Source organism: Dermacentor andersoni, chromosome 2 (genome assembly GCF_023375885.2).
Source record: "Dermacentor andersoni chromosome 2, qqDerAnde1_hic_scaffold, whole genome shotgun sequence".
Lineage (NCBI taxonomy): Eukaryota > Metazoa > Arthropoda > Arachnida > Ixodida > Ixodidae > Dermacentor > Dermacentor andersoni.
In genome coordinates this window covers 65,891,353-65,918,407 of record NC_092815.1, presented here as the reverse complement: position 1 = coordinate 65,918,407, position 27,055 = coordinate 65,891,353, and the positions used below count along the sequence as shown (strand labels likewise).

The window sequence follows — 27,055 nt, the reverse complement described above, 5'->3', positions numbered from 1 at the left end:
ACTTGCAATTTCCCTTTGTCGACGCCACTCTCCCGCACTTAGTCCTGGCAAGCAGACAGCTCCGAATTCGACAAAGCGAAGCAAGTGGACCGCACACCGAAAACACAGTGGGCGTACATCGGATAATAAGTGCGCTTCCACCACACAGCTGTAACAGCGATAGCACTGCCGTATCTGCGGCTGCCTTCGCCGACGGTTTGTACGTACCTGTTCACGAAATGCGCGCAGGGCGCCAGCATTTTTCCAGCTGCACTACCACAGGCATCTGCTGGCGCAAGCAAACAGAGCTGAACGAAAACAGGTGCACGAGGCTGCTGCACACAATTGCCGTGTAGTCTAAGAATAGTAGGTGCCTGTGCAGAGGCGCCATTTCTTTTCCACAACACTGCCTGAAGCAGCATTGTTAAAACTGTAGTGCGTGAATTGTGAAAGTGTTGTTTGAGCAGCCCAAGTGCCAGGTCACTAGGGAAAGCTCATAATAACTGCAATAAGGTGCAAGCTTGTGCGAGTAGGTATGTGTATATTATGACGACAGCGCAATGTTGACTGCGACACACAGAAGAAATGGCACACAGGATTTGCGATCAAGAATATACCATCATTTATAATCTCTCTCTCTTATCTTTATCTTCCTACCTTCCCATTCCCAATTCTCCAGTGTAGAGTATTTCTCTTCATTTATCTTCGTTTACATGGTCGAAGCAAGCAGAAGCAAATGCGATTGAAAATTATTTTAGCAAAAGAAGAGAAAAATCCAACACGCGGCGTTTAGAGTTACAGTAACGTTAGGAGAAATCCGCGGCACGTATATATAGTGAGCAGTTTGCTTTTAGAACCCTATCAGAACAAACGGCAACTGATTCGCACCGGGGCATCACCTCCCGGCATTGCATCTTCATTATCAAGTGTCAACAAATGGATAAGGCACACTAAACCAGGTCGTCGCATCATCAAACGCCGTTTTCAAGAGAAAGAAAGATTGGGGTCATGGAAACCGCCTTTTGTATACGGCAAGCATCATGAAGAGCGTCGACGACATTTTCAACCCAGCACAGAAAGCTATACGAGATAGAAGCTTTGAGAGTCGACTGCGTTACCCATACAATGGGCTAGACGTCGCACGATGGACCGAGCAACTTTTCACTCGAGAGAAATTGCGAGAAACTCGCTAACCACGAGGAGCGTAACGCCGGCCGCGATCGCCGGCGGTGTTGGCTTCGAACTTAGAACCGGAGGCTTTTAGCGAGCAAGCGATCGAGCGCACGCGGCGTTTTCTCGGTGTTCCGGCACTCGTTAACTTCCAGTGATTTAGGAAAGGAGAAAAGTAAAAGGAGGGACGCAAGGGGGGGGGGGGGGGGGGGGCAATCTCTTTACGCTCGTCGCGGTGTCAGCGCTCGCGCTTGGCGTCTCCCGGGCTCGACGGAAAGTTTCGATCCGTCAAGCGCGCTCCCCGCCGCACCCCCTGTACCGCTACCGCTTCTGCTGCGCTCTTGCTGCTGCTCCAGTTCGTTAACGCGCAACCCCTCCGGAGCTTAACGGGCCGCACAGCCACCGTAGCCTTGCAGCGGCTGCGAGCATGCAGTTGGGTGCAGCGCAGCCGACCAGTGCCTCGGGGACAGGAAAAAGAACTGCGACGCTCTTGACCAAAGCGCAAAGGTGCTGCGGGCGATAAGAGCCGGTCTTCGAGGGCCCCCTCTCGTGGCTCGCAAACGCGATAAACGGTCTTTATCACGCGGTTATTAAGCTGATTAGCTAATAATCAGCCTTAATTACGACCATGTGATGATGTATGCGGGGGAGAAGCGTTTAGAAGTTGGCAGAACCAAATACGCGGGGTGAAAAGTAAAACGAAGCAGACAAGAAGACAAGTATCGAACTTACTCGTACGTAAGCAGCCACAGCCGTATTTAACCACTTCTTGTAATGTAGATAACGTATATAGGTTGCTCGGTCCCACGCCCGCGCCATAACATCGCTATTTCACGGTTTGTTTTCCTGGCGGTTGGCTGTGCAATGCAACGATCAAAAATTGCGGTGCAGGATACATCTCAATTGCCTCACAGTACGGCACAGCGCCGGGAAGGACGCATGCGATGCTGCGTTCGCCCTGACGTTCCACGTTCGCGCTCTCGTCTATATATATATATATATATATATATATATATATATATATATATATATATATATATATATATATATATATATATATATATATATATATATAAACGAGCGGCTCGCCTTGTTGCAAGTGTGTGTTCGCGGATTGTGTGTCGTTAACGTTTTTACCAATATGTTTCTGAATAAAGTTAGACAACTGGGAGAGAGCAGGACCAATATTCGTCTACCACGAATAGCGTGCCAGTTCTACACATGGCTATCCACCAGACTTCGGTGTTTCATACCAATGTTTCAGCCTAGTCACATCCGTCCGGTCACTCGTGATGTCTGGGTTCTCTTGACTTCACACGACGAGGCGACCGCCAAGATGTTGTGAACGACGATCGCTAGCGCATATATATAACGACCAATGCACAGCGAGCTAAACGCAGTCGGTGACGGCCGAAACGACACTCCACCCCTTGACACCCCCGTAACGACGGTGGAGTCATAAGCCTGGGCAGGTGCTCACAGCAATAGTGTATAACTAGTGTGGAAATAGAGGATGTGTCTTAGTCAATAACCTGTGCCGATTGAGCTAGTCAGCTTCATATATCTCTTCCTTCGATCACGGGCGACATATTGTCGCATGGATATTGGGTACTCAATCAAACTTCGGTGTTCTCTATATATAGCAAAGCTCTTCACTCGCTCAAGAGCCATGCATGAACAGGGCAGAAATGGCCAATCGGTTCTGCAGAAATCCGCATGGTGCAGGAAGTTTCCGAAAGCGACAAGTCCGCCCGATAGCATAGCATGAAGCTACAAATGAAACCCATACGGGTTTGTCATAAGTAAAGCGTATCTTCCATGAACATGGCGGAAGTGGTCATAACGTTGTAGCGTCAACGTACATAGGAAGTAAGAGAAACAGCTTAACCTGGTTAGTATAGGACCTCCGAGTCTGTTCGCATTTCGTGTCTCACGAAAGGATTTGGGAGCCGCAGCGCGACGCCCTCATTAACGCTATTAGCCAAACCACAAGGGCCGACAGAAATGAAAACACCAGGCGAAACAGCAGGAGCGGCGGGCGCGGCAACGGTAATTCGTGCTGCCCTCAAACTATATGCAGCGCTTACGCATGACGCCGTCCCACTCCCGAGCCTCCGAAAGGTGCCGGGACACACTCGCGCTGCTGCACGGATATTTTTGTAACGCTCTATAAGGGGATCAGAGAGTCGCAGAAAAGAAAGAGAGCGGCGGCCTCGACGAAAAAGTTCACAAGACAGAACGAGAATGGGTCCCAATCAGGCCTTCCTCCGTTGCTTAAAGACTAAATGAGCGACTGAAAACACGAACAACAACAATAAATGGCGACGCAAATGGCGCTCAGGCAATGGGGGTCACAGCCAAACGACAAGCACGGGATGTCCAGGCTGGAAAGTTGTAAAACTATAGAGGGGGGGAAGGAGAAGGTGGTGGGGGGGGGAAAGAGAAGGGGGTGGGGAGGGTGGAAAAGAGAGTCAAGAAGAACGAAAGAAGGAAATGAATGAACACCGCATTCGCTCTAGTCCTCGTGATATCGGGACAGGGTAGTGCAGAGGAAAAGCGGAGAGTCCACTGCCGCGCGATGCTCATTAGGACGGACCCGGTTTCAATCTAGTCGAGGCGCTAAGAGCGTAATTTAAGGGCGCGGCTCCAGGGTAGGAAGGGAGGGCGCGCGCACCGACACGTACCGCGGGTATACAGCTTGCCGCTGGCACGGGTAAACGCCGTAAGATGGACGTGTCCCCGCTTGTCTCGCATTTTTACCCTGTCCCCTCCGCGCCGCTCTCTTGAGCGGAGGCCGCTTGACCCGCTCCCCGAGAGCAGGCCCCTTTAAGCTCGTTAAGAAAAATAAAAAAAAACTTAAGGAGACAGGAAGAACAGACAGTACGCGTGTGCTCTTGGTTATCCTTTACTGAACGTTATTTACTACTTTTCTTTCTTTCTTCATTTTCTTTTTATTTGCGCACCCGCGTGTTTTCCAGGGGACGGGGCGAAAAGAACACGAAAAAGAAAAGCGCGAGCGGGGATGTCGTGTACAGTTTTGCGCTTTGCTATCGCTGAGCCGCTCCTGGTTCCCCCGCACGAAGAAGGCTGTGGGAATGGCACAAGATGGAAGATCGACGTTCCGATCAGGACTGCTCACTTATATATGCAGCACTAAGCAGGCGTAAAGAACCGCACTCGAGATAGAGCGAGAAAAAAAAAACAGCAGTACGAAGGGAAGATGAGGCACAGAAACGAATCACGGAGGCGGTATGGAGAAGAAAGAAACACACGCCACGAGCCAGAGGAAAGGAACGACGGAGCGGGAATCACGATGGTGTCGCGTCAGAAGAGCGATGTGAAACCGAAGCTCGGAAAGGAAGCGTGTGGTATCCTTTTCTCGCGAAGCGCTAGTTCTCTCTCTCTCTCTCTCGTTCTTTCTTTTCATTTGTCGCTTCTTTATACGTATTCTTTTCTTACTCATGAGAAGCGATGGTGAGCACTGCCGATCGACGCAGCTTACGTGCTGCTGCCGCGTTATCATTCGCCGAGACCATGTGGCAGAGGCCGAATCCCCTGGTAACATCGCGGGAGTATCTGGGATCCCCTTGACTGGCTGCGTCGCTTGATGAGTCTTTCGTGGCACCCGCTCGCAGCCCCACCACTCGGCGGCAGGCGTGATAGCAGGATCGAACCTTATGCAGCATGAGACGTGCCTCTGGTTCGGTGTATAGCTACGCAAAATCATGCGCGCATATGGCCTCTCAAAAACGAAAAAAATAAAAAAAGTAGCACCGGTTGACTTTCTGTTCGCAAGTGCTCTTAATTGCCATAGGCCAGGGGCCTTCGGCAATATGTCTCGCATCGCAATGGGCTCGCATCTGCTCTTACGAAAAGATGTAGCGTAAGAAGCTTTTTGCGAATACGGGCACATGACGGGAACTTGTCGGAACGCTCGAACAACACGCTGTGAATGACTGAACACGCGGTTCTGCAGCACCAGTGCCAAACTGCAACAGACGCGCGGCACGGCACAATCGGCAAAAAAAATGTATTTCGACTGGAAGCGACAAAGCTACTGGCGCACTCAGATGACATGACGCACAAGAGTAAAGTTCTCTTCTCCTTATAGCTAGCAATCTTGCCGATGTAAGAGACGGCGCGCTGACTATTTTCACTAGGTCGCGCTTTGCAATGCGCAATTATTGCGGAACACCGGATATATGCCTAGCGACCTTTTGTAGCGAAGACGGCCTACACTAAAAAGCTATTTAAATAACTTCTTAGGCTAAAGGCGGCTGGATCAAAGCCTCTCAAAGCAGCTAGCTTTATGCAAAGACGGCACAAGACGCAGATCAAATTAGCCTGTGTTTATTGTGTGCAGTGATCATAGCGAGGATGACAATGGAAATCCCCAGGGTTCTAGAGGTTATTTCTAGTTAGAGATATAGGTCAATAAAGAAACCTCGTTGCAGAGAACAAGCTGTTAGCTGTTGATCGATTGACGACCACCCTATGAAGCAGTAAAAATAAAGGCCAAATACTATACGCGGATTCACCCCGACTCACAACGTTTTATTCTTCGAAGTTGCTAAATGCGCACGGCATAACAAAAACAATATTTGCGGACTTCATTACATCATTAAATATAGAGACGGAGAAATTAAAAAAAGTAATATATGGCCTCCATTTTTTCCGCTAATACGGTCAATCTTCTTTCGATGTAAACGGTGTAAAAATTCAGGACTAATTATGATTATGATGATGATGATGAGGAGGAGAAGGAGGAGGAGGATATATAAGGTTTATTGACGCAAGGGTAAGGTACGAGCCACTTTCCAAAGATTATAATTTACTTAGCTTAAACTGATTTGATGCACACCTCTAAAGTACGGCAACGGCAACTAAAGCAACTTAGCCACGATAACAGCTCGAGCATCTCGAGGAGTAAAATTTATATATCGCGCAGAGAAAATACATCAACCATTCCTCACATATAGTCTGAGGCCAACGAAACGCTGCGCGCACCACGGCCTCACATTTTACATGCTATGAGAAAGGCAATTCGCAGTTTCATACCGCAAAGCAAACACAGAAGAAGAAAGAAGAGAAGGATATAAAAAAAAGAAAAAAAAGCAGGCTGCGTAGACGCGCCGAGCTCTCGCTAAAATGTGACGCACGAGCGCCAAATATCCCAAGGTAAGCGTAGGAAATTTCACTGTTCCACTGTATATGCCCCACCTAAAGCCGGCGAAATAGGAGGCTCTGTAAACACACGTATCTCCTTGGCGCAGGCAAAAAAGAAGACGCTACATACTGCCGGTGGAAAATCGTTGTCTCCTTTCAGTGCGACGGTCTCGATACATTATTGGGAGGGATAGAGTAAATAATAACACGCGTGAATCTGTGAGCCCGAGCGGCGAAATCTGCTTGTACAGGCGAGTCTCAATATATACAGCTGCGAGCCGTGCAAAGCCGGCGCTGAGAGGCGACGAGAAAGACGAAAACTGACGGGGGGCTTGAACAAAGTGCAGCGAGCGGCCGCGACATCAGCGGCACCGTTGAAGTGCTTTCGGGAGGCGAAAACAAGTAAGCTTGCTTTCTAGCGCGCTTTGTACCGCGCGTTTGCGGCAGTCCTGACGCATTGCAGTCTTGTATATTTCACGACTGTGTAAGGCGGCGCAGAGATCCGCGGCCCCGGCACGTTTCCAGCGGCTCTTACCTGTGGCGTTCTGTCATGCGGTGCGCAGTTCTGATCGTCGTGCATGTTACAACTCTATATATGTATTTTCCCCTTCCAGCCCACCCGAAAGCGCCATTGGGTGCACCTGAAGTGCGCTGGAAGTTTGTAGCTGCGTAACGATTCACGCGTTCGTGTCATTAAGCACGGCATCGCGGAATACGCCACGCGCGGTCGAAATATGCAGGATTTACTCCCCAATCAATAGCTGATCTCCCCGCTGCCGTCAGAAGTTTAAAGGGCGGAGGAAAAAAAAATGAAAACAAGCTCGAGTGATCGCGAACGTCGCATATTGCCTACAGAATTGACAGCAGCATGCTGAAACAATATTTGCTACCAACGCAGTGTTCTCTTCATTGCCCCGAAAGCTCAAACCACCCATTTTTCGCCAAATGCATGTCCCAGAAGCTTTGGCACCAATAGTACCTTCCCTTCCCTAGAAAATACGTGCCTGCGGACCTGAATACGACAGTTGGAGCTCACTCAAATTTAATGCGTGCACTGATCCCTGTAAACAAGCGCGGAATTTACGCTGATACATTCGGCAATTGAATATGTCTATGCTCTGCGTATATGATGTGAGTGCCAGGTAAGCGATGAAGGAATGCGTTGTCAACTAGTTACCAGAGTGAAAACGAGACCAAATGCTTGCTCCTTTGCTAACGAGCATTACGAGCTTCGCGCAGCTTCGCAACAACGTTTGCTTAATATGACGATTGACCCTGGCATCACTCTCGCGTCTGGTAGCCGACGGCGTTTAGTCATGCCGGTCAGTTCACTTATTTTTCGCTTTTACCTCAAAGTCTGCAAACACGCATACGGAGCAAACCAGATGTCACTATATTGCATTTCACAACTAGGAAATAACAGAGAAAAAAATTGGAGGACGCTTAAACTTCGCCTTGAAGAGTGGAACGCGATAGCGTTATCGCACCCCGCTCGCACCGCCCACTCATTCGCTTGGCATGCTCTTGACGAGACGAAGGGAACAAGCGGGCGAGTGGCGCGCCAACTGTCGGGGCAGCGCCGTACATTGCGAGGAAGGGGTCTTCTGTGTTTGCCGCAAGATGGCTCTGCGTGTGCGCCAAGCGCAGAAGAAATGTAGCGGAAACGTACTTCGCTACCCATTTAACTGCGACTTCTGTAATTTACACGCTCATAATTACCGACATACACCGCAGTATAACTTTGTACGGCACGTTTCTAAGGCAACACCGCATTCACTAGAGGCGCTTTTGTCCCGTTTGAACCATCGAACTCATGGCTGAGTGGTAGCGTCTCCGTCTCACACTCCGGAGACCCTGGTTCGATTCCCACCCAGCCCATCTTGCAAGTTGTTTTTATTTATGAATTGCCTTACAGGATTTTTCCCTCATGGCCAACGCCGCCGACGCCGACGACACCGGCTTTTCTGCGACACGAACTCCTTAACGCTGTCGCACTGGCGGTGGAGGCTGTGCTCGAGCCTCACTACACCACGCTCCGAAACAGACATAGGCGCGGCGCGGTACAAGGCATTCATAGCGTCTCCTCATTAGCCAGATTACTGCAAAACGGAGTGCATCGTTTTTCGTGAACACTCCAGCCCCGAACAGGCAAAGAACAAATTGCGCCGCTTCCGCGGCGTTGAGAAATGAGTCAATTTACGCCGATCAGCACATCTGTGAGCTACGGGAAACGTCAACGAAACAGCAAGCGCTACTTGGTACTGCAACTAGGGCTTTACTTCGGAAGACGTTTTGAGTTTACTCGATTTATCTATTTCATCGAATGACGTTCTCTTACGCGTTATGAAAACCTGACAGTGTGCCAGCGACAACCCCCCCCCCCCCCCCCCCTTCCCACCCTTGCGCACTCTTTCCTGCAGCTTAGGCTGAGACGCAGGAGGCCGCCTGCCCCCCAACTCGACGCCAAGGCTGAGACCGCGAGGCGCACCCCGGCTGACAGGAAACCTGCCGTGAGAAAGCGGAAAGGCCAGTGGTGTCCAACTACTTGTGCGCCGCTTTATTTTTGGCGCTACGCCCACCATGCAGCAAGCCCAGGACGGCAGGTCGCCGTCGCCAAACTATGACGGTCTGAGCAGCACGGATAATCTGCTCCCGGACAGGCGGCACAGTCAACGCGCCGCACCTTGGTCGGCGAGGATCTACCGACTGATCGGCTCTCCCAACACTGCCGGCAAAGAGGAGTTAGTCGTCATCGGCCTCCTGGCCTTCATGCTACTGGCTGGTGAGAGCGGGCACACGCCCACCAAGCTAAAAATTATGCTAACGCATCTTTAGAAGAAAGCAACTACAAACAACGGATGTAGGAAACCCTTCTTCTTAAAGAGACACTAAAGGCAAATATTAAGTCAAGCTACAGTGATATATTAGTGCTCGAGAATCTCTAAGGCGTCAATATCATCACGAACAGAGCCTTAATAATTCACGGATTGAGGTAAATGCAGAATATTATGAGATGCTCCCGCGAGACATTCAACTACTCGCCCCGTGAGGAGGGCATTCCTCATTTAAATTCTGTCACTAGTACTGAACCATTCATAATAAAACATTATTGTAGTGCAGTATAAGACGAAAGAGAATGCTACTTGTCCAGTTCTATTTATTTATTAGAAAAATAACTCCTTGACATTACCCCTGACAACGACGCGGGCGGTAGAAAGGTTTTGTTTTTGCTCGACTCAGCGCCACCCGCGCTTTCGCGTTTCAGTAGTTTAGTTATCGCGTAATGCTGCGCCGATTTTGTTGGCTTGCGAAACTCGCACAAACTGCAAGTAGCAGAGAATTCCACTTCCATGTGATGTCGTGGGATGCCCGAACGGTCAACGCCACTTGACCAAAAGCAGCTGCAGCGGCGAATCCATTGCTATGTCGTGGCTCGGTTTCTCCATGGCCGCGCGTTTGCGTTTTGTGCAAAAAACCATAACAGTATCTGTCGGACGCCGTTTTACTCACCGGCGGCAGCAAAAGGCGATGATGGCGTATGTAACGTCACCACTCCTCGGTTGGGTCGCGGGAAATTTGAATTGCGATAAATGTATTCGGACCCTTCAGATGCAATTTTCTCGTAAACTGAATCATTTCTTGGCACGAAGCAAGTGCTGCGAGGTTTCTGGAACGGTATTTAAACAGTCTACGTCGACTTAGTATTTGCCTTCAGTGTCCCTTTAAGCCGCCGTTCGAAATCAACAGGCCAACACTTAGTGCACTGCGGCTGCTACTGCCGAGATGCCCGGATCTTCACTCGCGTGAGACTATCTATGTACGTGTCGAGTGTGCGGAGCATGAACGCGGAAGCGTAACTTTGTCGTAGTCAGTCTGGCGGTGACGGCTCGACGTATACCGTGTTTACACGAGTATAACGAAATGAAAATAACGCTAGGTGGGAATTTACGCTATTACGGTTCGCTTTGTGCGACAATTAATGGAAACGGATGCCAAACGCCCGAGACACGACGTGCCAAATCGTCACGCTTGTCAACATGAAAAGAGACATGTCCGTCGGGTGTGTGCGACGGGATTATCCACCAGTGCAAATCCTACCTCTCTCCTCCATTCCCCACCTCTGCGCCAGGGAGTGGTTTCTCTCCGTATACCTCTGTGTGGACTGACCAGTGCGTTGACAAGGCCCTCTACGAGGGAGCAAGAGAGAATGAGGTTGCCCGCATGGTGGAAGGTATAACGCCAGCGAGACGCCACGTAAGGAGATCTTCTCTGCTCTTGTGTGAAGGAGCACGCACGCAGACCGTGTCTGTACCTTTTTGTGTTGGAGGGTACTGTTCACTATAGTAGTGATGTATTAAATAGCTGTTATTGTTTTTACACAAACCCGTCTTCCCTGCTGAACCCTCTCCTATGGTCAACCTGGCTCGAGCTCCGAACGGATGCTGTTGAAGGTCGCCGAAACCCCGTGCCTGTAACAACTGGTCGCAGCCATAACAGCGCCCTTACTAAAAATAAAAATAGTGTTACGATTATAACACGTGCTCGGGACCCATAAGGGCTGTCATACTTGAGGGGGCAGAAATGGAGATGTTCTGAAAATTATTATTTACGAAAAAAAAAATAATAAAGCTTGCGTTACAGTAGTGTAAATGCGGTATGTGCGGCTTTTCTTCATTTAAATGGTTGTTGCGAATAGCAGTGCTGTTTGTCTAATTTTCTAAGTCCACTGTTGGCGCTTTGTTTTAAGAATTTGTCTTGACATTTTGCTAAAACTCATGGCTCTGAGAACCAGCTAGTGCGATTTTATCTGGCAGTTATACACTTCTTGCATAAGCAATTGACATATTTCGCACCATATCCACCCGAACCGTAATCACTCGTAGTGGCAAGTTTGTTGGGAACTCCATTCATCTGGAACTACCAACAGATATTTTCCTATGAGCGGCCACGAGAAATTTCTAATGCGTTTTCTTTCTTGGATGCAAAATGTGAGGCTGCGCAGGCTGCGCCTGACGACTCACGAAACTCAGGACTAGTAGGCCAATTCTATATCTCGTCGAAAGAGTCAAAAGGAAAGATTAAGAAAGGATATAAGCACGGCCGGTTCTCCCATGCACCGAATCAAATGTAAGCCTAACATATCACAGGTTGCCTGTCACAAAGGCGTTATAACGGCCGCGGGTGTTGTCACGGGTTCTGCCATCTGCTTTACAGTGTATGTACTGTACTGTACTGTACTGTACTGTACTGTACTGTACTGTACTGTACTGTACTGTACTGTACTGTACTGTACTGTACTGTACTGTACTGTACTGACTGACTGACTGACTGACTGACTGACTGACTGACTGACTGACTGACTGACTGACTGACTGACTGACTGACTGATTGACTGATTGATTGATTGATTGATTGATTGATTGATTGATTGATTCTAGGTGTTTTCCCTCCGCTAAACGAGCAGGTCGATAGACATTGAAATGAGGGTGTACTGTTGATGGCAGAGTAGTCGGCAGTGCGCAGTATGTCTGGTTGCTAATAGCTGACGCTCTTTCATTGCCTGCGAGTGGAGGCGAGCGTAGCGCCACTGCAGAGTAACTGACACGTTCGTCCAGCCAATCAAAGATCAATCAATAGATCAGTCACTTAGCGATCCTTATTTTTGTAGTTGAAGACAAGTACAATGATGACATTTCAGGAAGAAGTCCAGGACGACGAGGGTTTATATAATGGGCTGGAAGTTACAAAACTGTTTAAATGTGCACTATAACGACAGCCAGTCTCGTTCTCCCTGATTTGCCTTTCCTTCATAGGACTCCACGCATTTTCCGCGTCATAAAGTATAGGGTTATGCGAATATTCGAAATTTCTACTACAGATCGAATAGACTTTGCTGGTAGGTTTGTATTAGGTTCGAGAATTCAGCCTTCAAAGTTGTCGAATATTCGTTCCGTTCAAATACTGTAAGAGACACCAGCAGCTATCGCACTCTACAGGGAGAAAGAGAGGCAACTGGAGACTCGTCTTCATGATTTTACTCAAGAAGCGCGGTTGTTTTGCAGACGAAGCGGTTCCTAAGCTACCGTACAGAGAAAATCACTTCTGCACAATAGTTTTTAGTCCCTAATAAGCATGTCTCTCCCTAGACCACCTACGAATTCGATGTCACGACTTAGGTGGAACAACTTATGTACGATGCTGTATTACCGCACTCTTCAAAAATCGCTAGTTTGCTACATGTATCTGATGATGTACTGTCCCGTTGTTTGATTACTGTCGTTGTCATGGTGCAACAGATACGAGCACCTTTATTTTGTGTATCCTTTAGAAGTTTCTCAGCTGACGGAATACAGCTCAGATATTTTCACCATTCGAACATGCCTCATTAAGCAGCAGCATAACCTCTACTGTGCAGTGACTTGCCACTCCGTTGTGAGTGTTTTTGCCCCTGTCATCACTACAGGCGAGCTCACCATTCCTCGTTTAACATCATGAATCACAGAATCAGCAATCGCTCCTATTTCGCAGATTCTAAATAGCGCTACGCGTACTTGAGGCTATGTGGAGATAAACGCCACACACAATGCAAAAACCACCAAATTTTTAGGCAACATCACAGTGGTTATACCACCTCTCTCTGCCAAATGCGTTTGGCCGCTGCTACGGCTTGTGCTCGAAGGTGGCTGTTTTCGCAAAGCGCGCGATTTTTTTCTTTCATCCTGCATTTTGGGGAGCCGAGTCGCGATCCAACAGGCTTGCAGTGGCTTTCTAATGGATTCGGCGCCACTTTCGTTGGACATTGGATCCTCCCCCGAAACCGCTCGCAAGTAATTCCACCACCAGGCTGGCGTGTTCTTTAATGCTGTATTCACAACTAGCTATCATTTTATTTTGTGACCCTATTCTTGGTTCTCGCGTTTTTTTCCCCTTTGCACCCACTCCTGTGACGACACAGGTGTCATCGTCGGTGCGGCAATGCTGCCGAAAGATTCAGAGCACGGACGAATGGCGGCGTTGAAGGTCAAGTACAACATCCCCAGCGGTTACGTAATGACGACGACGACCACCACGACCACAAAGAACGCGGCAACGACCAAGACACGAGATCACAAGCCACCAAATCAGAAAGTGGCAGCAAAGTGAGTAAAAGTGATTTCTGGGGATCTGCGAGTACTCGATATTTCGAACGTGAATGGAGCAGATGTATCTCGAATCTAGCTCTCCATATTCGATTTCTTGAAATGATCCAACACGCTCAAGTATACGAGCTTGATACGATTATTGCAGCGGCCCTTCCAAATGAAAATGATCATGCCTGTGGTCCATGTCTAAAGACAGCACCAACTATTAGTCGTAAGGAAGCGTAGGCAAAAATAAATCCCTATTCAAAAAATTTTTTCAACTGAATTACCATTGATGATTGGGTGCAGGAGGCATCATTGCTAGATAACGGGATCACTTCCTAACTTAGCGAGTCGAACAATACGTTTCCTTTTTTAACGATATGGCGGCCTCCAGGGGCCATATTATGTGAGGATTCCTTTCAGTCGATCATGTTATTATCACCTATCGCAACAAGTGGACGGTACCGCGATGACGTAGGCGTGTCGTACAGCAAGGTCATGTATAAGCGCAAAATAAAAAAAAAGGATAGCGCTACAGAATACCTCCCAGATTTATCACCCTAACAGTTGTGATGATTCACTTATCTTTTGCGTCATAACATTATGTATCGTAGCGTTCTTCCTGTCCTGAACAACAACAGCGGTGACTTTCAATCTCACATTAACATGCAACCAGCTGAATATCCTACGTGCTTCTATATATATATATATATATATATACACATATATATATATATATATATATATATATATATATATATATATATATATATATATATATATATATATATATATATATATATATATATATATATATACATATATATATATATATATATACATATATATATATATATATATATATATATATATATATATATATATAGCTTCTGTCCCCTTTGGTTTCGACCAGGGCCTTACGTGGGCCTACGAGAATCCAGAACGCGTTATGGCTTCCCCATGGTGCTCTAATTGAATATATATATATATATATATATATTCAATTAGAGCACCATGGGGAAGCCATAACGCGTTCTGGATTCTCGTAGGCCCACGTAAGGCCCTGGTCGAAACCAAAGGGGACAGAAGCAGCACGTGGGCTTAATATGCACTCACATCAGCCTAGAAAGAACTTGAACCCAGTGTAAAAGTGTATGCACGCGATCTTCCTGTTTCTTATTGTTATTTTTGTAAACGCGCAAACTTCGGTAACCTTCCAAATTTTAACCACTTGCAAAGAACTTGGCTATTGTGTATTCGAATGAATAGCTTTGGGTCTCCCTGTGTATAAACAATATTGAATGTATTTTATGAAAAAATGACGTCGTTGATGAACAAACTTGAATATCATTTTACAACGAAGTTCTTGCAAAGTTGTACGGTGGAAAACGTCCGCTCTAAAACGTCCGCTCCAAGTGTTCTCTCCAAATGTTTCACCTAAATGTCGACTTAACATATTGAGAAAAGCATCGAAAGTAGTGTAATGAAAGTCACAGCACATAGATATTTTGCGCAGAATACGGCAGACGACAATGCAAAACCACAGGAACGGGCGCTAGCTTTCAACTAACTATACCAGTCTGTGAAAAATAATGCTCGATAAACTGAAACTGAACTAATGTTTATTGCCACACACTTTGAATTTATACACAAACGAACAAACAAAACAAAAGCCAGACGGCAACCAAACACCAATAGCGTAAAGCGAGAGCATTTGTGCAATTGCGAAAATCATTCAGCTATCACGTAAAAAAATATTCTTTCTTGGATAAACAAACTGTTGATGATGAACAGACGCTCTCGTAATTAGCACTCAGCATTGCGGCTGCATCGAAAATAGCCCGCGTTAGCGACATCTTTCACAGGACATATTACAATGACACGGAGCTAGCACATCCCTATTCACGACAATGGAACGTAGACTGATCTTAGCCTTCCTTTGGCGAGTTCAAGCTAGGCTCTTTCAGACGTTCATTTAAGCGTCGCTCTGTTTATCCGGTATATCGATTGAGCCTGTCGTTCTCTGTTGTCGTCCGTCCTATTATGCGCTTGTCAAGGATATATGCTAGTTAGCAGCGTTCTGTTAATCGCACTTTGGAACTCCGTGAACTGTTGTTCAACAGTGCGTCCTTTGAGACCTAGAGGGTGTGTCAACATGAATCGTCGCAATAAAGTGCGTCATGGTAGAAATCAAGTTTGTAGCCGTCACGGATACGTCCAGGTTTGGATACAGTAAGCCAGTAACGCATACTGCAAATGCCCAAAACGCAGAAGAATGGCTTTCATGCAGATTGAGTCTGGACGTCTCTGCTTGATTTCCTAGAACGCAGCCACTGCACACTTCATAGTGGCGGCTGTCTTCCGATTATACAAGTTTTCTGTTCCATTTCAACTTCAATTCTGACACATTTTTGCGAAGCAGCTACTTTTTTAAACCCACTGATATGTTTGACCAAGTGATGTGATTTGATTTGACAGATTGACTTGATCGCTTATTCGCTTGCATTGAATACAGTCGTTCATTACGCAGGAGGGCCGAAGAAGACCATGAGACGGACGACGCCGAAGAGACGACGACTCCTACAGTGGAAGAACAAAACGAAAGCGACTCGAAGAAACAAGGCAAAGCCCGCCGAAAGCCGACAACTATTAACAAGTCCGCGCGCACACCAAAGCGACATGCGGAGGCACCAGTTTAGCAGATGCAGATGACCCTGCATTCGTTGTGTTCGAGCACACGTTCTACGGGGATAAAACCCGCATGCAGTGGTTTCAGTTTGTTTACTTATTTCGCTGCAGGTTGTCATAAACCTTAGTCACTGTTACGGTCAGAGAAAAACAAAGTGGATCAAACCGGGGGACAATGTCACGCCACGTCATTCGAAATAGCGCCGGCAGGCTTAGTGTTTCAGTTGTAATTGAGTTTTATACACGTCTGAAGATTTTACGTCTGAAATAGCAAAATAGCCAGCGCCTGGCAACCCTAATTACCGGTAAGCTATTCCCGTATACTACCGCAGTCCGTTATACAGAGCGTCGCCAAGGCAAGGGGTTTCGCTGTGGCGGACACGACCCGAGCGCGCTGCCGACCCTTGCAGGCCAAGAGAGAGAAAGGATGCGTGGAAACGCAGGGAGTTTAACCAGGGACGCACTGCAAGGCAGGAGGAGTGAAGGGTGAGCCAGCCTACACAGCACCGCGAAACGTGAAATATATATGACCGGCAGCGGCCGGAACAGCGTCCTCTTAAATAGCATTCATATTGCATCAAGCCCTCTATTCACTGCTGAAACGAACTCCTAGCGTGTGCATGATGCAAGAACTTGTCGTCAGCCGGACTGAGGCGGAGGCGAAAGGCCAAGTTGGCAACACTATGTATGTGCAGCCCGCGGACGTGTCTCGACGTCACTAACGCCTTCCTCGCGGAGCACGCACCGCTTTAGCCTTCCACCCGTCCTCTCACGTGCACGAGAGCCAGCAGTAAAGGGCCGGCGGGCCTCCCTCGGGTGCCGTGCCCGTCGGAGGAGGCTCGCTCCATCAGCCGCCTATCAGCCTTCGGCAGCTGGTCAAGCGCGAAGGAACTAAGGCTCCAGTGGGATCCGGGACTGCATCGCGCGAAGATGCGTCCAGCAGGGGGCAACAATGAATTACCCACGCGCAGTGGCCTCACGAGGACCAGGGTGGCACAATGTAGCCGGCCGGGGTCGGGGAACGGAAGGAAGCGAAACCCTCGCGCTACTCCTACACTATTTAGCAGGGAGACTGCGTATAGTTATAAAAATAGCGACAAAAACCAAAAACAAGTGCTTGACAAGGAAATGGCACCGTACAGGCCCCCATTTGTATATATCGCCCTGTTCACTCTTCCCGCCACTCTCTAAACATGCGCGCATGCTAGCCTGCCAATCACTCGGCCCTTTTGAATATCCTATTGATACCATCTAAGAAAGGAAACATCTAGAGAATAATTGTTTCTTAATAACGCGATGACTGTGGACAAACTGCAATGCGGTGTGCGCTTGACTATCGCGCGCACCGCCTCCGCGAGCTATACCTCCTCTTTCGGTGCAGCCATGAGAAACAGCCGGGGGATAGCTGGTAGGGGAGAGTGAGAGCAAAGCACACACTAAAGCCAGCCGAACCTGTTTCAGCGTGATGATGCTTTTTTTACGACTAGCGTGCGTCTGGTTTATACGCCACGTTACTTCCTCGTCTGCTGTTACTCAACCTAACTCGCGCCGACGCTTCTTCGCTCCCCGGACGAGGCCTCGGTTGGGAGCAAACATGAAGACAGTTTGTCGGTGGAAATGTTCCCGGCTTTCCACGCGCAGCATAGGAAAGAAGAAAAAAAGCAAAGAAAACTTGTTATTCGGGAGACCCAGATCGGAGGCGATTACGTGCTCCTTCCCACCTGGTGGTTAGCGAGCTCGCACTACAGTCGTCGCGTTTATTTACTTTTGTACAACTGCGCTAGTTCGGTGCTACGTACTCATTAAGCATAATGGCAGGCCATTACGAAACGCGACGTCTGGCACGTGCATCACGACGAGCCCCTTCGTCCGTTGTGTCCGTAGTCCTAACGCCATGGGCATTCCTACTACGCGTTGACGGCTCACCTATTTTTGTGACCGCGGGAATATGCCGGTTCGCGGAAAATGACGTTATCTAGCCGTACACTAGCGGTTACGTCGCATCCACTTCACCAGCCCCCGTTAGCCACACGCGCCCCGTCTGCGTAATACGCGCGCGCGCACGCGCACACACTACACTACAGTACACAGGTGCGAAGATGAGCTTCCAGTCTGCGCTATTTCTACAAAGAAAAAGCAAATAACAACTGCATACATAATTATGTAACAAATTGGCGTTTGCATGCCGAGGATTATTATTATTATTATTATTATTATTATTATTATTATTATTATTATTATTATTATTATTATTATTATAGCCCGTTCTGGTAGATTTGTATTCGCCTAATGGTAGAATTATTTAACTTACCTTACCAGAACAGGAATTGTCCTCCCTGGTGCAGTATTCGGCCACTCCCTCCCTCATGATTCCTACAATTAACCCATGGCACTCAGTCCCCATCAGCGCAGAGCATCTGACCAAGGCGGCGGTCAGACCTGTAACGCACCAGAGGGTGCTAAGAATCTCTGGACCTGGACAGGCCGCCAATGGAAACTGACCCAGGCAACATTTAACATCCGAACTCTGTCGAGTGAGGCTAGCTTAGCCTTTGAGGATCTATCAGACATTGTTGGAATATCATTGGCCTTAGTGATAATAGAAGAACTGGTGAGGCTTATACAGTGCTGAGTAACCGCCATTAATAAGAGGGTAGCAGTAGCCGTAATCAAACTTGATAAGAGGTATTAAAGATGGTACAAGCCTACGCTCCAACATCCAGTCACGGTGATGATGAAGTAGATCAGCTTTATGAAGATGTTTAATTTTCGATGAGAAAAGTGCAAACTCAGTATACTGTAGTAATGGGTGACTTCAATACAAAAGTGCGGGAAAAGCAGGCTGGTGAACAATCAATTGGCAACTACGGCGTCGATTCTAGGAACGCTAGTGGAGAGATTCTCGTAGAATTCGCAGAAAGCAATAAGCTTCGAATAATAAACACCTTTTTCAGGAAGCGTAGCAACAGACAGAGCACCTGGAGAAGCCCTAATGGTGAAATAAGAAATGAAATTTATTTCATACTTTCTGCCGATACCAGCATAGTGCAGGATGTAGAAGTGTTAGGTAGGGTAAAGTGCAGTGATCATAGGATAGTAAGGGCTAGGATTCACCTCAATTTGAAGAGAGAAAGATTAAAATTGGTCAAGAAGAAACAGGTCAACCTAGAGGCACTAAGGGTAAAAGCAGACTAATTCAGGCTGGTGCTTGCAAACAAATATGCAGCCTTAAAACAGAGAGATGAAGATGGCATCGAGGTAATGAATGAGACCATAACTAGGCTGTCTTCGGAGGCAGCATTTGAAGTGGGAGGCAAGGCACCAAGGCAACCAGTAGGCAATCTCTCCCAAGTAACAAAGGACCTAATAAAGAAACGACAAAGAATGAAAGTGTCCAACTCAAGAGATAAGATAGAATTCGCCGAACTGTCAAAACTGATCAAGAAGGCGAAAATAAGGGATATTCGAAATCATAACGTGAGAAAGACTGATGAAGCCTTAAAAAAAATGGGCACAGCCTGAAATCAATGAGAAGAAAACGTGGTATACGACATACCAAGATGTATGCACTGAAAGATAAGCAGGGTAATATCATCAGCAATCTCGAAGGAATATATAGCAAAAGCAGCGGAAGAGTTGTATACTGACCTGTAAAGTGCCCAGAGTAGCCACCATACCTCCATTTGATGCAGTAATGAACAGGTTGTAGAAACTCCGCCTATAACTAGCGACGAGGTCAGAAGGGCTTTGCAAGACATGAAACGGGGAAAAGCAGCAGGAGAAGCTGGAATAACAGTCGATTTAATCAAAGATGGAGGAGACATAATGCTTGAAAAACTCACGGCTCTCTATACGAAGTGTATATCGACTTCAAGGATCCCAGAAAACTGGAAGAACGCAAACATTATACTAATCCACAAAAAGGGAGACGTTAAAGAATTCAAAAACTATAGGCCCATTAGCTTACTCCCAGTATTATATAAAATATTCACCAAGATAATTTGCAACAGAATAAGGGCAACACTGGACTTTAGTCAACCAAGGGAACAGGCTGGCTTCAGGAAGAGATACCCTACAATGGATCACATCCATGTCATTAATCAGGTAATCGAGAAATCCGCAGAGTACCATCAGCCTCTCTATATGGCTTTCATAGATTACAAAAACGCATTTGATTCTGTAGATATTGACACGTGTACTTGTTTGTATTTATCGGGCGACATGTTTCACCGCCTAACAAATGTTATCGCACAGCGCAGGACGCGCCTGCATGCATCGGAAGTTGCTGGAATGTTATCGATGGTTCCATCCGCTGTCTGTGACCGAACCTTGTGTAATCTAATTGCATGTGTGCGCGACGCGAATAATGCAGAACTTTGTGGAAGGCACGCGGGTCCCAGCTATTACTCTGGAACATTCGACGACTGATCACGATAGCCGACGCACTTGACCCGCTAATCAGATTTTCGACGACCGCCCAGTGTGTTCGCCGCTATCGTTGTTCTCTGAATGTAGCCTGCTTTTGAGGGCACAAGTTCGCCCATTAAAACGCTAGTTTCCGTAATCACAGTTTTGCTGCCTTCTTCACGGTCACTACTACGTGACAATATACCAGCAGTCATAGAGGCATTACGTAATCAAGGAGTACAGACCGCTTACGTAAATGTCTTGGAAAATATCTACAGAAATTGCACACCTACCTTAACTCTTCACAAGAAAAGTAGGAAGATACCTATAAAGAAAGGGGTCAAACAAGGAGACACATTCTCTTCACTGCGTGCTTGGAAGAAGTATTTAGGCTATTAAACTGGGAAGACTTAGGGGTACGGATCGACGGCGACTATCTGAACAACCTTCGGTTTGCAGCTCACATTGTTCTACTCAGCAACACTACAGACGAGTTACAACAAATGATTGAGGACCTTAACAGAGAGAGTGTAAGAGCGGGGTTCAAGATCAATATGCAGAAGACAAAGATAATGATCAATAGCCGGTCAAGAAAAGAAGAGGTCAGGATCGCCTGTCAGCATCTAGATTCTTGAAGGACTACGTTTATCAAGGTCAATTACTCAGAGGGGACCCTGATCATGAGAAGGAAATTTACAGAATAATAAAAATGGGTTGGAGCGTATTCGGTAGACATTCTCACATCGTGACTGAAAGCTTACCATTATCAATAAAAAGAAAGGTGTACAATCAAAGTATTCTACCGGTGCTGACATATGGGGCAGAAACTTGGAGACTGACAAAGAAGGTTGAGAACAAGTTCAGGACCGCGCAAAGAGCGATGGAACGAAAAATGCTAGGCATAACGTTTAGACACAGAAAGAGAGAGGTTTGGATCAGAAAGCAAACGGGTATAGTCGATATTCTTATTGACATTAAGAGAAAAAATTGGAGGACGCTTAAGCTTCGCCTTCGAGAGTGGAACGCGGTAGCGTTATCGCCTCCAGTTCGCACCACCCACTCATTCGCTCGGCATGCTCTTGAGTCACACAAAGACGAAACGTGCGCCTGAGTAAACGGAACGAACCAAAGAACTCGGTGTCTCGGAGGGAGAAACGATCTAACCAATACAAACGTCGTGATCGGCCCGGACAGCCGGGCCGCGACGCGCCATGAAGGCGGACGCGATGATGGGGCTGACGCCTCGATGGGAGCGTCCTCTATCTCGCTTGGGAGCACCACGCAGACGCATGACTCCTCGCCAGCAGCACACATCGCAGAGGACGCTTTCCCACCAGACGCGCTACGGCGCAGCGATCATGTCAGAGGCGTCCCGCATCGAACGCTGCACATAGCAATCGCGCTGTGAGCGGAAAGAGGAGCCGCGTCGCCTAAACACGAGGGTTCGAGTGACGCACGCTGGAAGTTGGAAGGGGAGAGAGCGAGAAAACGTATTAAACGCAAGGGTATTGGGGCATCCTTGCACAGGTCCCCGCACGGCCCCAATGCGCTCAAACGAGACGAAGGGGAGAAGCGGGCGAGTGGCGCGCCACCTGTCGGGGCAGCGCCGTACATTGCGAGGAGGTGGTTTTCTGTGTTTGCCGCAAGATGGCTCTGCGTGTGCGCCAAGCGCAGAAAAAATGTAGCAGAAACGTACTTCGCTACTCGTTTAACGGCGACTTCTGTAATTTACATGCTCATAATTACCGATATACACCGCAGTATAACTTTCTACGGCACGTTTCTAAGGCAACACCGTATTCACTAGAGGCGTTTTTGTCGCGCTTTGAACCATCCAGCTCATGGTTGAGTGGTAACGTCTCCGCATCACACTCCGGAGACCCTGGTTCTATTCCCACCCAGCCCATCTTGCAAGATGTTTTTATTTATGAATTGCCTTCCGGGATTTTTCGCTCACGGCCGACACTGGCTTTCTGCGACACGAGCTCCTTGACGCTGTCGCGTTGAAAAATGAAGCTGGGCAGGTCATGCGATGCGCAGGTTAGTAGATAACCGTTGGACCATTAGGGTTACAGAATGGGCACAAGAGAAGGGAAACGCAATCGATGACGGCAGAAGACTAGGTGGGGCGATGAATTTAGGAAATTCGCAGGCGCTAGTTAGAATCGGTTGGGGCAGGACAGGGGTAATCGGAGATGCCGGCCTTCGTCCTGCAGTGGACATAAAATATTATTATTTAGCTTACATTGTCTTAACGCATATATTTAGTTCGCATATATTGCCTAATCAGCTCATGTATTATGACGCAAGGAGGACCACAGAGGGATGTAACATTTGTTGTCAGTACTAGTGGTCCTTCTTTCACCTGGGCACTACATCAGAGTACTTTTAAACCAGGAAACGATTCGTTTCATTCCACGTCATATCACTAGAATTGAAGAACTTACCTCACCACGAAAAAATAAAAATAAATATATTAAGCTTCTGCTTTCGAACGTACCGTACCGCCTTTAAATGCCGTTGCACAACAGCAATTAAAGCAGAAGTAGATGGAAAAAAAAAGAAAAGTCATTCGGGGATTTTTCAAAGTACCACGGCGCGCCATGAATTGCTTATCCCACGTCGCGACACACCACATCACCGAGTTGTTCCTTTCCTTAATGAAATTTATGGCAACCACCTCGCAATGATTTCTCGACCTTTTGCTTTCTCGGTTCTTTTCATTATTCTTACCCTTACTTTTTTTTTTTCGCTCGACGAACACCAGCTTTATCAAGCAGCGGCATAGAACAGTTGAGTGTCTTCAAACACGCGATGCTCTCCCTGCCGAACACGACGGTTCGGAAAGTGGGCGAAGCATGCGCGCAGGCAGCTGGTGAGACGAGACCCTCGTCGCATTGGATGCGAGTGAAAAATGCGACCGCCGAGGTTTCGTGCTCCGAGCGTCGTAACTCCTCATAACGGTGGCGCCACTTCGTGGGGCGCGGCCAACCAGCGGCACGGCGCCGAGAGTTGGCGACGAGCTCGTATAAGTGCGCTCGCGCTCGCGGAGGCTCGTTTTTCATCATTTCTCTACACGGATGCAGACGCAGCATCGCTCTACATGAGGGGGGGGGGGGGGGGGGGGGGAGATATGTTTCGTTTATAAAGCTTTAATCGCGACCGGTCGCAGCAGCAGCGGTCGTATACACAGCATGCGTGCAGCACCACTCGCCGGGATGCTATACACGACGCCAAACTGCCGACAAACAACCCTCGTTATGTAGGACACGGGCCGCTCTGAGAGCTATGCGGGCGAGCCGTCTTCTCGGAAGCCCGTCGCGGCTGGAATTTAGGTCAAGTTCAGCCTTCTCGCGCACCTTGAGCGAGTGTTCCGCATAAGCTATGGCGATTGAAGGAACTTTGGCGTATATATAGAGGGAGCGCGATGAACTTAACGAGCAATAGACTCTTTGTTCGAGCCGGCGGCATGGCACGCTGCGTTGTCCTGCACTGCATGGGGAAAAGAAACAAATATTGAAGTAACGTTAGCTTTTAAAGCATATTAAGGACAAATATTAGCTTAAGCTGTATTCAAATTTGCCATAGGGTTTTGCATTACTTTGTCTTTTGCTCTTTTCTATTTTCTGTCACGCTATGTATTGCTCAATTTGAAATCACGCTATATATTGCTCAATTTGAACAAAATTTAGTTGCCAGTTAGCACCTCAACTGTACTTACGAGCTTGCAGCGAAAATACGTAAAAATAATTGCAGGCAGCTGACGATGCCCATTCTTTGGAGTTCCAGTACGAGCACACCATGCATGCAGGCTTGGAAAAATCCTTTATTTAGCACGTATTCAGCAACAGAAAGCTGGATCGGAAATTTTTTATGATGGTCTACAATCTTCATAATAACACTTTTATCTGAATATAATATATGAGCAGTCGATTAATCAATAGAAACTAATTATGTTCTTAGGCGAAATACAAAAATAAACTAGTCCGACTTGCTCCAAGCGACGGCAAACAACATTAGCTAAGTTCTTTCTGTCCGGCTACTTGACACTCCCATATTTTTACAATTTTGGCATAAGTTACCCGGGATACGTTGCATGCTATACTCGCCCAACGTCGCGCGGGGCGAGGCCGCACAACACCGTAGCCCGACCACGAGGCCACCACAGTCTCTCTCATTTCAGTGAACCACGGTATTGACGAGCGAACCGAACAACGCAAAACGCAGAGTGACTGCCGCCCCCCCCCCCTTTTTCCCCACGCCTCAACGATCAGCTGCGAAGCATTCAGAAATGGGCGCTTAGGAGCCGATCCTCCGCGCTGCTAGACGGCGGAAGAGGAACGGGACAGTCATAACCTGCGCCTTGGTCGCGGCGCTCGCTCGCCCCCTCGCCCCCCCCCCCCCCCTCCGGCCCCTCCGTTCTCACAGCACCCGCAGCTAAGTACGGCCTCGCTATCGGTCGCAGGAGGGAAATGGGGTGTGTGTACGCGACAGGAGGTGTTGTCTCTCCAGCTTTACGACGCCCAATAAAGAAGCCGAGTACGAAGACGACGGCGAGACAGCGCGGCAGAGAGGTCGGTCACACTTCCGCCGCGTCGGACCGGCGGCCCTCCCGGGAGCGACCGGCCGTAAAGGCGACGGCGCCGGGGGGTCCTTGGAAAACTTCAGTCGCGTGCAGCGCCGAAGAACTGCGGAAACGAGGTGCCACGACGCCGCAACTTGTGCATATACAAGGCCGCGTGGTATATTCAGACCTAACGTTGTCACTTGGGTGTTTTATCCCATGTAGGGAGGATACCAAATAGCGCGAGTTACACGATAGTAGGAGGCGAACATTTTGGAACGCCATACCAGCAGCCGTGAAGCCACCAACTTTCTGCGCAAACATAGTTCGCAAGAGCCGACGCAATCTGAATCGTGACAACGATGACACAACCAAGGTGTACTAAGTGTTATTTTGAATAGTCTCATAACTGGACCTTTTCACTTTCCTAGATATTTGTGTTCCCCGCAACTTCAACTATGCGAGACCAAAGGATTTCTCCAATTAAGCGATGAGCAAAGCATTTCTTTTCGAAAGTGATTTGTATACACAAGGTACGTCGTAAAGCGATCGGGACGAAAAAAAAAAAAAAGGAAACGGAGACTTTGCCTGTAAATGAAGAAGAGCTACTCTCAACAGTTCTATGTAACTCAGTGCTCAGGCTTTAATATGATGTTAGCCACAGTTCGAACATATGTTGCGGACGTGCGCGCAGTGAACAATCCACCACAAGTCAAGGTTCCCCGGCACCGAAAACAACAGCCATCACGCGCACGTGTCATTAGGCACAGTTGCAGGACGCAAGCAGAGAGCCAGGCGGAGTTGGCGGAACGCCGTAGCAATTAAACGATTTCTCAGTACCGGCGCCACGCCCAGCACGGAAGTAGTTTGTGTGACACTGCACGTAACTACTGAAGCGGCGCATTGAGAACGTCACGGAGCCGCTGATGTATGTCTACTGGAAAGGCAGGGTATTATACGCGCGGACGAGTCGCAGCGCTTGGTGAGCGGGCGTCGGAGTTTCGACGGCGACGCATAGGCGTCAGGAGCAGCTGCGCATTCAAACCATGACGACGTCCCGGTGGTCCCTATTCCTTTCTTTCTTAGTTCCGTCGTGTTAGAGGACGCAGGAAGGCGGGCGTAAGTTAGTTATCATTCCCAAGCGTTACCGATTAAAAAGTAAATACAGCTACACGGCGCGTCACACATCTCCAGCGACTGAAACATTGACGTCAGCGTTTCCACACGTCTGTCAAACTACGTGGTAGCATTCATTGTATACCGCGCCCGCCAAACATGGCCTCAAAAGATACAATCGATTATCGAAAGAGAAGCGGCAACTTCGAATACCACAAGACACGCCAAGCGCGTCAGCTGTGCTGACAGCCGGATGCCAATTCGCACCAGAGTAACAAAGTGCCGAAAGGGAAGAAAAAAATTAATGAAGATGAAAGAGGATAAGAAGAATTGAAAATAGCAAGCTAGAGAAAAAGTGCCGGCACCACAAACTCGTAGAGAGGGGTGTGGAGGGAGTTGCAGATAACGTTGCACGTTGACGCTCCAAGGGCTTCGAGTCATGGTTGCCACGGGAGGGCGTTCCGCTTCAATTGACGGCTCAATTGTGGCAGGCAACGAAGCTAGCCGCTCCCAAGCAAGTACACTATACACAGGGTGAGACCACCCTCACCGTCCCTCTCGTCGCTTCGCCAATGAACCGCCATTGGACGCAGAGCTCCGAAGTCGGCGACCACACGCTCCCACGCAGTAGTTGGGGAAGGAGGGCGGCCAGCCGGAATCTCGATCTCTCGCCAGAAAACATCGCGGTAATCACTCCACAAAGGAGCGTTCCTCGGGAACGGCGGGGGAAACTCAAGCGCAACAAAAGCAGGGCACAGGAAGATCAAATAAATGCAGCCTCCCTCGACTGCGTGAGAAAAAGACACAGGGCGATGTGTAGCGGCGACTAGCAATCTAAGGG

At 48.1% G+C, this 27,055-nt stretch overlaps 2 protein-coding genes across 4 annotated transcripts in view; one reads left to right on the top strand and one right to left on the bottom strand.

Moving 5' to 3' along the window:
* LOC126542193 (uncharacterized) overlaps positions 1-27,055 on the bottom strand; it is a 258,073-nt gene that overhangs the window by 79,000 nt on the left and 152,018 nt on the right. The gene's annotated exons all lie outside the window — the stretch shown is intronic.
* On the top strand, positions 5,236-16,214 carry LOC126542194 (uncharacterized). 2 transcript variants are annotated; one of them, XM_055077068.2, is made up of 4 exons: positions 5,236-6,717; positions 8,741-9,097; positions 13,271-13,454; positions 15,970-16,214. In XM_055077068.2, exons 2-4 carry the CDS (start codon positions 8,896-8,898, stop codon positions 16,136-16,138), a joined length of 555 nt encoding a protein of 184 aa, XP_054933043.1. In that variant the 5' UTR covers positions 5,236-6,717; positions 8,741-8,895; the 3' UTR covers positions 16,139-16,214. The 2 variants fall into 2 exon arrangements, with proteins under 2 accessions (XP_054933043.1, XP_050045102.2); XM_050189145.3 differs by having other exon boundaries at positions 8,736-9,097.

Excerpts from the sequence above, each read along its gene's own strand:
- LOC126542194 (XM_055077068.2), top strand. The coding sequence starts at position 8,896 with ATGCAGCAAGCCCAGGACGGCAGGTCGCCGTCGCCAAACTATGACGGT. Across the intron at positions 9,098-13,270 it reads GGCCTTCATGCTACTGGCTG|GTGTCATCGTCGGTGCGGCA; the intron begins GTGAGAGCGGGC and ends GTGACGACACAG. Across the intron at positions 13,455-15,969 it reads AATCAGAAAGTGGCAGCAAA|GAGGGCCGAAGAAGACCATG; the intron begins GTGAGTAAAAGT and ends TTCATTACGCAG.